The sequence below is a fragment of the Procambarus clarkii genome, chromosome 7 (assembly GCF_040958095.1).
Source record: "Procambarus clarkii isolate CNS0578487 chromosome 7, FALCON_Pclarkii_2.0, whole genome shotgun sequence".
NCBI lineage: Eukaryota > Metazoa > Arthropoda > Malacostraca > Decapoda > Cambaridae > Procambarus > Procambarus clarkii.
The window spans coordinates 50,773,376-50,785,459 of record NC_091156.1 but is presented as its reverse complement, the minus strand read 5'-3'; the positions used below and the strand labels follow the sequence as shown (position 1 = coordinate 50,785,459).

Genomic DNA, 12,084 nt, shown 5'->3' with positions numbered 1-12,084 from the left:
ATTTGAGTAAGGTGGGAAGGATGATGTGGCATTAGAGGATATTAATAGGGTATTAAAAGTATCAACACAAGACAGAACACGAAACAATGGATATTGAATAGAAGTGTTTGTAGAAAGCCTATTGGTCCATATTTCTTGATGCTTCTATATTGGAGCGGAGTCTTGAGGTGGGTAGAATATAGTTGTGCATCTATATTGAGGGACATCTATATAGTTGTCCTGTAGGCATCTATATAGCTATAGTTAGGCATCTATATAGTTGTGCATCTATATTGAGGGACCGTGGGTAGAATATAGTTGTGCATCTATAAGATTATTAATCTTACTTTTTCGGTCATATTTAATAAAATATGTCTACAGGAAAGACTGCTACCAAAATATACTAATATATATATATATATATATATATTTTGTTATTAAAGACTTAAGCGTAACATCAGTCCGTCGTAAGCCAGTCTTCAATATTTTTTGTTCGTTTTTAGATAGAAGAGTTTACACTTTCAGCTAACTAGGTAGACAAGTTTTAAGGTTCTACATACATCACATGCTGAGGCAGACCATGTCAGCAAACGCGTCATTCATTATTTCAAAGTTTTTTTTTCCCTGGATGCCTAGGTTAAACACCCCATTCTCTCTCTCTCCCCATAGGCGAGCCATATTCCCCATACACAAATTTCTCTACAGTTTCATCAGGTTGACCTTGTCCCATTAGCACTGTGTGTCACTTACCCTCCTTAGAGAGATGACTGCACGCACATTAGCCCAGCCAAAACATAGACTTTTAATATCATAGCGAGACAATGACACAGAATGTTCAGCACTTTAATATTTTTAATTCAAGCACTTATAACATAGCATACTGTAATAATTATTTATTTATTTATTTTCACATTTCATATCGCGTGTGTATATTTAGTTTAAAACAAAGGGTGAAACACGAGAGCATGAACTAATAGGGGTTGAGATAGGAGGAAAGGCTTTGCGGATGATAGAAGAGCTGAGGAGACATGTTCGCTACCTACAATTCTAATATTTTTGCAGACCTACAGACCTGACCAGCAAAACAGTCAGTCAGTCAGTCAAATATTTTTTATAGTTTAAAGTTTTTACATCTTAAAAAAAAGGGAATACCAATCTTCAATTTTTCTTCTTCTATCAAATCAAATAGGTATTTGATAGAAGTTTAAAGTTTAAAGTTTTTCCATCATAAAATAAAATACTTCTATCATCAACCTTGTATTGGGTGGCTCAGGCTTTCAGTTTACAATTCAGTAAGAGTTTACTGAATGCGGAAATCACTTCATGTGTGCTCATTTAGTTTAGTTTAAACTTTCCCTATCTTAAAATATAACTATCATCAACCATGTATTGGGTGTCTTAGACATTCAGTTTACAACTCAGTAAGTATTTACTGAACGTGGGTTGAGACACACCACACTAAATCAGCACTTCATTGTTCATTTAGTTAAGTTTAAAGTCTCACTATCTTAAAATATTACTTTCATCAACCATGTATTGGGTGTCTTAAACATTCAGTTTACAACTCAGTAGGTGTTTACTGAACGTGAGAATCACTTCATATGTGCTCATTTCTGTTTAGATTAAAGTTTTCCATCTTAAATTAAATACTACTATTATTATATAAATTATATATATTATATAATACTACAAATTATATATAAAGGGTTTATGCCTTTAACTACTTATTGTTAATACATCTGCTGAAAGACATGCAAGATCATAGGCTGACACATGCCCCATATGAATACAGCGATATATATAATGTGTTTACTATTTTTTTGCTTCGTTTATGTAGGACTGGGGAAATGGAAGTGGGGAATTGATAACTGCCATCTGCATGGGAGGGGAGGGGGGAGGGGGCGACATACGACACCTCCTTAATACAACACAGTCCACTCATGCGCGGGGCGTCAAAGACCTCACACCGGTCCTGAGTGCTCTGCTAGCATTTGATGGTGCTGGTGGAAACCATATTACTTTGTGCTGCTGTTGCTGTTGCTATGTGGCAGTGTGAGCTATGCTATAGCGTATTGCTGTCATTCAATGCAGTAATGTCTCAACCTTCAAAGAGGTGACCAACACAAATGCTAGCTCTCACACACATCCATGCGGACATGCGGGCATGTTGCTTCGTGGTAAAGCTCCTCAGGCCTTTGAGGCAGCTCCCTACTACTCTGGAAGCAAGCTAGGGAAGGGGAGGGAGAGAGGGGAGAGGCCCACCCATGGGGAGGCCCACCCTCCCTGTTTACAAAACCACTAGGGTCATTCCTACCCCTCAGTTGTTGCTGTGACGTACTACTCTCTACACCCCTCGACACCAACATGAAAACTAATCACCTGCGGACGAAGATATTGGAGAGCCACTCCACAGGCTGAGAATTGGTAAAGTATACACTTTACTACATAGAATGAGAGACTCGCACTATCAGTCAAAGCTTCCGCCTGCTCCCCTCTCTTCCCCTCTCCCCCATATCCTCCTTCACATTCCCTACCCCTAACCATCCATCTTAAAGGGTCGGTCTCCTACCCCACACTACCATGGAAGGGGGGACCCCTCTCTAGTCCCCCTCAACATATCCTACATACTGTTATTTAACTATATATCTACATACAATTAACTCTACGGCACTTCCTCATACATATTCATCTACTACTACTGCTATTGCCCACTTGTTCAGTTCACTACTCACCCTTTTTATCCCTCAGCAATCCTGAACGTCCCAGGGGGACAACCCGTCCCGCCTCATGTGTGACCATCCCCTCCCACCCCCTCTCTACTTTTGTTGATGTACACCTGTCTCATACTTATCCTCCCCCCCCTCACCCTCTTACCCATACACCCTCCTTTTTCCCCCTGCGACATATAACGTCCCCACGACAGGACCCGTTCCAATCTATGGGCTTCCCCACCCACTTTTGACGCAAACAGAGTTCAATCCCTGAGGTTCTCCTCGTGGTTTGGGATGGTCTACGTCTTAGTTTACGCTACTCCTTCCGTCCCTGTCAGTGGGACATGTTCGAGAACTGTGGAGTCGCTGTGGCTGGACAGTGAGGGCTCCCTTGGGATCAGCTCTGGGTTCCTGGGGTGGAGAGTCTGGTGGGATTTGTAGAAGCTGGAAGGTCATCGGGTACAGCAGCTGTCGGAAGTCCATTCACGACTAGAAGCCTGTTGATGACGTGGATGTAGCGGGTAATGTCGTTGCCCGCTATTTTGTTGGTGAGGTGAAGGAAGACAGGTAAAAGGGAGATCTTGGTGTAGCCTGGGCAGGTGGTGGTGTGATCAGAGGTGGTGCAATCGGCTGGGTGCGTCATCCCCAAGGGGCCCAGTGGTGGTGAGAGAGTCACCTGTGTGTTTCTGGTAAGACCAGAAATTCTGACCGGAGTGAATTTGATGGTCGTAGTATGGTGGTGGAGGAAGTGGTAGCCGTCATCTTTAGGATTTTCTCCTGCTGGAGGAGATAGTCAGGTGAGACGGCAGAGTGTGGGTCATTGTAGAGCAGGCAACATTGGTGGGAGGATGTGTAGTCTGTGAAGTGGTGCTCCTGGGCGCAAAAGCTGCACCTCTGTGCTCGCTCGGTGCACTTCCTAGTGTACTGGGGGTACTGGTAACTCTTTAAGCGCTACCGGAGCTCTGTAAGCGTCCCATGGTCACGTGGGTGGGTGGTATGGTGATTCCTGCACACTAAGTCCATAGTCCGTGGCGTAGGTCACTGCGACGGCTGTGGTGAATGTCATCTTTAGTGTCGGTCTGCGGTTGACTTAGACGTTGGAAATGATTTTCCAAGGGAGGGGGGAGGGGGGGGGGTAGAAATAGCCTAAGCTACTCTATCCCTTTGAGATGTATTTTTTGTTCTTGCCTCAGTAAACATACTTGAACTTGAAATGATCCTGACCGATACCGCTGTCAGCGTCGGGTACTGGTTGTTGATGCGGGCGAGGATGTCGTCATCGTTGACGATGGTCCATGTGCTGATATTCCTGGCGAACATGATCCTGTCCGCCAGGTAGCGTCGTAGTAGCGCGAGGGACGAGGCCGGCGTGTTGCATGACCGTCGTGGCGGTGGTGGTGAGTACCTTCTCAAGGTCTAAATCGTTGGAGAAGAGCAGGTGAACACCCTCTTAAGTCTCCAGGATGTCGGCCAGCGAGACGTTGGTGGCGGCGGAGATTTGTGCTGAAATCTTGACGGTGGAGAGAACGAGGTTCTCTTAACCCTGTGCAACATGGTGCAGGTGGGCCCTGGACCATTAGGAGCTTGGGTCGGCAGCAAAGATGGATGTTTGACGTGAACTGACGAGGTGTTGTGTGTATTGTAGTAGTAGTTTTTATTTTATTTTTCGACGGCTCCCTCATAAGGTGACTTCCATGGTGAAGTTGGGTCACACCTGAGGGATGGTTTAAGGTACCCTGATACTATCTATCGATCTATCTTTCCATCTATATCTCTATACATCTATCTACTGTGTGTCTTTCATCTATTCATAAATTTACCCATCAATCAATCCGTCTACCTATCCATCTATCTATCCATCAATCTATCGTTATCTGTCTGTCTCTGTCTCTATCTGACTATGTGTCACTGTTCCCTTATGAATTCTGGGGACCCCGACTAGCCAATGTTTATCCAGTACCACAGACCATTCCCTCTGCAAATTTGGGTGAGGCTAGATCCAACGTGCGGTCTCCAGCTTCGATCGCACTGGCAGACATTATTTTTTATAGCTTAGATATACTCGAAAGGTCACCCATCTCTGTTTCTATCTATCGATCCATCTGTCTCTTCTTATCTATCCAATCACCTATCAATCCATCTATATATCTATCCATCCATATGTACATATATCTATCTGTCTATTCATCTTTCAATCCATCCATCTTACTGCCGATCTATCTGTCTATCAATCTATCTATCCAGCTATCTATTAATTTCTAATATCTATCTAGCTAGATAGCCGTCTTTCTTTCCATCTATATGTCGATCTATATTTCCATCTATTTAAAAATCTTTTGATCTATCCATCTATTTACCCATCTTGCAATTCACATATCCATCTATTTATCCACCAGTTATCAAGCCACACATATCAATCCATATATCTTTCAATCCACATATACATCTATCAATCTATCCGTTCATTTATCAATCTATACATCCTTCTATTCATTTACCTATCCATACAGCTATCTATCCATCAATTTATATCCATCCATCTGTGCAGTCATCTATCCATCTAGATATCCATCTATATATACATCTAGCTTTCTGTCCATCGATCTATCCAAACACTTACACATCTTTCTATCCATCTATCCGTCCACTTACGTATTCATTCATCTATCTACTGTCTCTGTCTGATTGTCTATCTCTCTCTGTCTCTAGCTGTGTCTGTCTCTCTGTTTTTGAGTATCTGTGTCTCTCTCTATCTCTGGTTTTATCTGTCTCTAAATCGGTCTTTATCTGTTTCAGTCTATCTGTCGCTCTCTTATAAAAAATATATATGTCTAATATTTAAGTGGGAGCTCAGTGGTGTGAAATATTAAAACAAGAATAGTTACCCTTACTGTGGCAAGGAGCCGAAGCTTGAGAACCCTTTGACGCTATGGAAGAATTGTCTGTTTTACGCACGTACGGGCAAGTTATTGACAGCAGGAACTTTCTGTAATTTTCCCAACATCAGTAAATAATAAGCATGATAATTACTATAAGAAAAAGTTTCTTTAATGCTAGTTATCTAGCTGGCGGGCAGTGCAAAAATTGTCGTATGAGTCTGAATGTGGTATCGGCGCGCTGGTCCTTTATGAATTCTAGTGACCTCTAACAACCTATGTTTGTCTAAGACACCAAACCAATTTGGGTGAGGTTCCAACAGTGGCCTCCAATTTCGACCAGGCAGTCAAGCAGACATTTTCTCTTCTCATACAGATATATAGACTAGGGGTTATCAGGCTGTCCCTAGGTTTCTCTCTCAATTCCCTTCTCTCACCGATCTTTCCCTATCCCAGCATCTCTTCTTATCTCCACTCTATATTTTCCCCTGTCCTCTTCTTCCGTCACTGTCTTCCCCCTCTACCCCCCTCTTTCCCTCTCCCCAACATCCTACATCTTTCTCTCTCCTAATTCCCTGTCTCTTTCTCTCTTTACCCTTTCATTCAATCTTTCCCTCTTTCCGCACCTCTTCACCTCTCTCCACCTGCACCTTGGTGTCTATCCCTTTCACTCCCAATCTCCTCCTCTTTCATCACCCTTTCCCTATCACCATTCTCTTTCATCGTGTTTAATTTCCTCTTCCCCCTGTCTACCATTCTGATTTTCTTCCACCTTCTCCACTGTCTCCCAACATCCACCTAGCCCACTCTCACCCCTCTCTCTCCTAATTTTTCCACTCTCTCACTCCTCTCTCCACCTATCTCTTCCCTTTCTCCTTCAATCTTTTTAAACATACACCTTTTTTACCCTATCTCTGGGTCTGCCTCTGTGTGTGTTGTCTGTTTCTGCTGTTATTTTCCTGCCTCTGCTGTTCTGTCTACTTTCGCGTCTCTGCTGTTCTGTCTATCTTCCTCTTTCTCTCTCTCTCTTTGCCATGGTCAACCCTTTTTCTCTGCAGGAGTATCTGTATCTGTACGTTTGTCCATGTCTCTTCTCATTCAGTGTGTCTGTCTCTGTATTTTTGCTGAATATATCTCTCTCCTTCACTTACAAAAATAATATAAACGTTTCCCATTGGCATGCGGGACGCTGGGGGAGGGGGGGGGGGGGTAAAGCCAAACAGAGGGAAATGTTACACAAATATATGAGTTTATCTTTGTCCCTGAGCAAGGGGCAAGGCTCGAGGAACATTTTGAAGCAGTGGGAGGATCGTCTGTTTTATACTATTGTGAGCAAAGATTTGATTAGAAAATTTCAGTTAAATTTTCCGAGATCAGCCCATTATTTTCCTTACAATATAATACCAATTTTTTTTTTTATTTTACAACTAGTTAACTGCCAGCAAGAACCCAAATCGTGGATGCTCAGTATGTGACCATGGCATGCTGTTCCTTTTTTAATTCTTAGAAACTTTGACCAACCTATGGCCGTCCTGTACACAAATCCATTCCCCCTGCAAAGTTGAGTGAGGCTAGTCCTAAACATCTGGCACCTATTCTTAGATAAACAGACACTCTTATAGATATAAATAAACGACATATGGATATAGTGCAAGGATTTAAGATATTTTGTAGCAATTAATAAAATTATTTACCATTTCATGCAATGTGCATTTATTTTTATTTCTAAATGGTTTAATTTTCACAAATAAAGTATAATGATCAAATATGTCTTTGTCCATGTACTTTAGACTTGATGTCTTCTATAACCCTATGAAAGTTTAACTGTTAGAGATATTTGTATCAAAGTCACATTAGAGCTGTAAAAACATTTGTCTGTCAACAACTGAATATATTACATAGATAATTTAAAATATCATAACTTGTTGACTTGTTGTTCATAACAACAAGTCTTAATATAAAAAATTATATATAAACGGTTAAAGATGCTTGACAAATAATTACTTAAAGAATGTTTAATAAACTGTTTACTGAAATGTTGGAATGATGGATCTTATTAAATTTTCTCCGATGTTAGATTTTCTCAGCGGCCGACCCTGAAGCTGGCAGCGGAGACAACTCCACTGATGACTATGGTTACCCAGGAAGACGTTCAGGCCCGCCAGGGAGAGATGGTAGAATTTTCAGGACCAATGGCTTACCTGGTATCCTACCTGGCCAAGGCTCTCAACTTCTCGTAAGTTACAACTTATGGGACCTGCATTAGACATGGTATTCTACCTTTCCAGGTCTCTCACAATATACAGTTTATAGTTATACAAGAGGTAGGAAGAAATAATAATTTAGTTTATTTAGCACATGTTACGGCCTCACTTAGCAACTGGGTTCCTTTCATTACAATTTCTATAGGGCCTTAGTGAGTCTTAACAGATCTAACCCCATGTCAGGGTTAAATTCTTATGACCTGGGTAGTAATGGACAATCCAACGGTAATGGGGGTAAACAACACTAAGCAAATCCATCACCACTTGCACTTCAATCTTATGTACAACTTAATTACTACATACTATTATTAGTACATAATAGTACAACTATTACATAAACACCACATGTGGTAAAACAAAGGCATCGCCAAACTTGAGGCTTTAGTGGTCATATAATTGCAGCGGAGCAACCTGCAATGAGTCAATACGGTTTACAAGCAATACGGTTTAAGCACCGTATATAATAACGTGGTTTCACAACAAGCAAGTATTGATTATAACACTAAGCAATGAAATTGAATAAAGTAATTCCTGACTCAGAAATACAAACAAGAAATTACATTTTATCAATCTTAATGCATGCTCGACCCGGCTTGTGGGAACCGACCTGTGAGATTTATAATTATTTAATTTATATGAATTTATATAGAATTAATATTTACGTTAATTTATATACTTCGATAGCAATTGGTATGATGTTAAGTGGACTGTATTTCTGCAATAATCTCACAAATCGATCCTTACACATTAGGGGGGGTTTTATATTAAATTTATATATATGCAGTCAATCAAACTACAGTATTAAACTACATATAAGAACATAAGAGCAAAGGCAACTGCAGAAGGCCTATTGGCCCACACGAGGCAGCTCCTATTTATAACCACCCAATCCCACTCATATACATGTCCAACCCATGCTTCAAACAATCGAGGGACCCCACCTTTACAATGTTACGGGGCAATTGGTTCCACAAATCAACAACCCTGTTACTGAACCAGTATTTACCCAAGTCTTTGCTAAATCTAAACTTATCCAATTTATACCCATTGTTTCGTGTTCTGTCTTGTGTTGATACTTTTAATACCCTATTAATATCCCCTTTGTTATGTCCATTCACCAACTTGTAAACCTCTGTCATGTCACCCCTAACTCTTCGCCTTTCCAGTGAATGCAACTTAAGCTTTGTTAATCTTTCTTCATATGAAAGATTTCTAATTTGGGGAATTAACTTAGTCATCCTACGTTGGACACGTTCAAGTGAATATATATCCATTCTATAATACATCGACCAAAACTGAACTGCATAATCTAAATGGGGCCTAACCAGAGCAAGATATAGCTTAAGAACCACACTAGGTGTCTTGTTACTAACACTTCGATTAATAAATCCCAGTGTCCTATTCGCCTTATTACGAACATTCATGCATTGATCCTTTTGTTTTAAATTCTTACTAATCATAACTCCCAGATCCCTTTTGCAATCCGACTTCGCAATCTCAACACCATCTAGCTCGTATCTTGTAACTCTATCATCATTACCTAGCCTCAGAACTTTACATTTATTAGCGTTAAACTGCATTTACCAATCATTTGACCATTTCAAAACCCTATCTAGATCAACTTGAAGTGATAGTGAGTCCTCCTCCGAATTAATTTCCCTACCGATTTTCGTATCATCGGCAAATTTGCAAATGTTGCTACTCAAACCTGAATCTAAATCATTTATATATATTATAAACAACAGAGGGCCCAGGACAGAGCCCTGAGGTACTCCACTAACAACATTATCCCACTCTGACTTAACCCCATTTATACTAACTCTCTGTTTCCTTTGGAATAGCCATGCCCTAATCCAAGTTAATATAGCACCCCCAATACCATGAGCTTCTATTTTTTTAATTAGTCTTTCATGTGGCACTGTATCAAAAGCTTTGCTAAAGTCAAGGTACACAACATCACAATCCTTACCACTATCAACTGCCTCAACTATGCTGGAATAAAAAGTTAGCAAATTTGTTAAACATGAACGGCCATTAGTAAAACCATGTTGCGACTCATTTATTAATTTATGTTTTTCAAGATGGAGACGAATTGTATTTGCAATTATTGATTCAAGTAACTTTTCCACAATAGACGTTAGGCTAATTGACCGAGAGTTTGACGCAAGTGATCTATCTCCTTTCTTAAAAATTGGTACCACATTAGCTACCTGCCATGACTCTGGCACTCTACCTAACACTATTGATTTATTAAATATGGTAGACAGTGGCTCGGAAAGCTCCTCTTTGCATTCTTTAAGCACCCTGGCAAACACTTCATCCGGCCCTGGGGATTTGTTTGGTTTTAGTTTTTCTAATTGTTTAATTACATCCTCCCTGGTAACTGCTAAACTAGTCAACCTGTCCTCATCCCCACCCACATAGACTTGTTCGGCTGAAGGCATATTGTTAAGTTCTTCTTTAGTAAATACAGATATAAAATATTTGTTAAAAATACTACTCATCTCCTTGTCATTATATTGTTAAGTTCTTCTTTAGTAAATACAGATATAAAATATTTGTTAAAAATACTACTCATCTCCTTGTCATTATCCGTTATTTGACCTGTCTCAGATTTTAATGGACCTATCCTTTCCCTAGTCTTAGTTCGATATAACTGAAAAAACCCTTTAGGATTTGACTTTGCTTGCTCTGCTATGCGAACTTCATAGTTTCTTTTTGCTTTCCTAATCTCTTTTTTAACATTTCTAACCAGTTGTATGAATTCCTGTTCTAACCTGGCTTCCCCATTCTTAATCCTTTTGTACCAAGCTCTCTTTTTACCTATAAGGTTCTTTAAATTATTTGCTATCCACTTTGGGTCATTAGTATTCGATCTATTCAATTTGTATGGTATACTACGTTCCTGTGCTTTGTTTAGAATATTCTTAAATAAGTTATATATTAAATCCACATCGAAATCCCCTTTTACGTCACCTGTCGCTGGGTTCATGTCTCGCTCTAAGACCGGCCCACACCCCATACCCAAGACTTTCCAATCTTTTTGACCCAAAAATTTTCTTAGGCTATTAAAATCATCTTTTCGAAAATCTGGCACTTTAACAGAATTTTCTCCTACAGGTCTATTCCATTCTATGCTAAATCTGATTACTTTGTGATGACTGTTCCCTAGCTCACTCCCTATTTCGATGTCATTAATTTGTGTTTCCCTGTTAGTTAACACTAAATCTAAAATATTATTTTCCCGTGTTGGTTCCTTAATGTGTTGCGTAAGAAAGCAACCGTCAATTAATTCTAGAAAATCTTCTGCTTCACTATTCCCTGTTTTGTTCCCCCAGTTTATTCCACTAAAATTAAAGTCACCCATGACATAAATACTGTTAGATCTAGATGCTCTAGATATTTCATTCCATAGATGCTTTGCTTCCATTCTGTCTAAATTTGGTGGCCTATATATAACTCCTATTATAATATTATTTGCTTTTTCGTTTAATTCTATCCAAATAGTTTCTGTGTGTGGCTCAGTTTTGATTCCCTCTTTGAGACTACATTTCAAATTGTCCCTAACATATATGGCTACTCCCCCTCCTCGTCTAATATATCCATCTGTGTGAAATAGTTTAAATCCACATATCTGATATTCAGCTAATAGTTCTCTATTTTCTACATTCATCCACGTTTCGGTAAGTGCAATAATATCTATTTTTTCTGTGCAGACAAGAGCATTTAATTCATTAATTTTATTTCTTAGACTTCTACTGTTAGCGTAATATATCCTAAGTGAATTGTTATTTTGAGGCCCTTTTCTTTCCATGATCATTTTGCCAATTCTTTTCTCCCACGAACACATACTTTTATTACCTCCTTCTTCCAAATCAATTCCCATACCACTATCTGCTAACAGTTTAAACCCAAACAAACACCTCTAACCACTGGTTCCAACGAGTTCGCAACAGCAACAACCCCAGCCCTCGATAGATGCACCCCATCACGAGAATACATTTCATTTCTTCCATAGAAGCGTTCCCAGTTGTCTATGAAAGATATTGCATTTGATTTGCAATATCTTTCCAGCCGGCAATTGACACCAAGTGCCCTCGACATCCACTCATTTCCCACTCCCTTTCTTGGAAGAATGCCACATATGATCGGGATTCCTCCCTTGCTCCTAACTAATTCAATGGCTGTCCTAAATCTCTGTATTAGTTCCTCACTCCTAACTCGCCCAACATCATTACCCCCTGCACTAATACA

The 12,084-nt window shown here is 39.9% G+C and overlaps 1 protein-coding gene across 1 annotated transcript in view; it reads left to right on the top strand.

Annotated features, from left to right (window-relative positions):
- The first annotated feature begins 4,153 nt into the window (after nt 1-4,153).
- Nucleotides 4,154-12,084, top strand: part of LOC123761425 (glutamate receptor U1-like) — a 77,960-nt gene continuing 70,029 nt past the window's right edge. Inside the window, 2 exon segments of the mRNA XM_069315843.1 lie at nt 4,154-4,221; nt 7,644-7,802. Of these exon segments, the coding sequence (XP_069171944.1) occupies nt 4,154-4,221; nt 7,644-7,802 (227 nt within the window).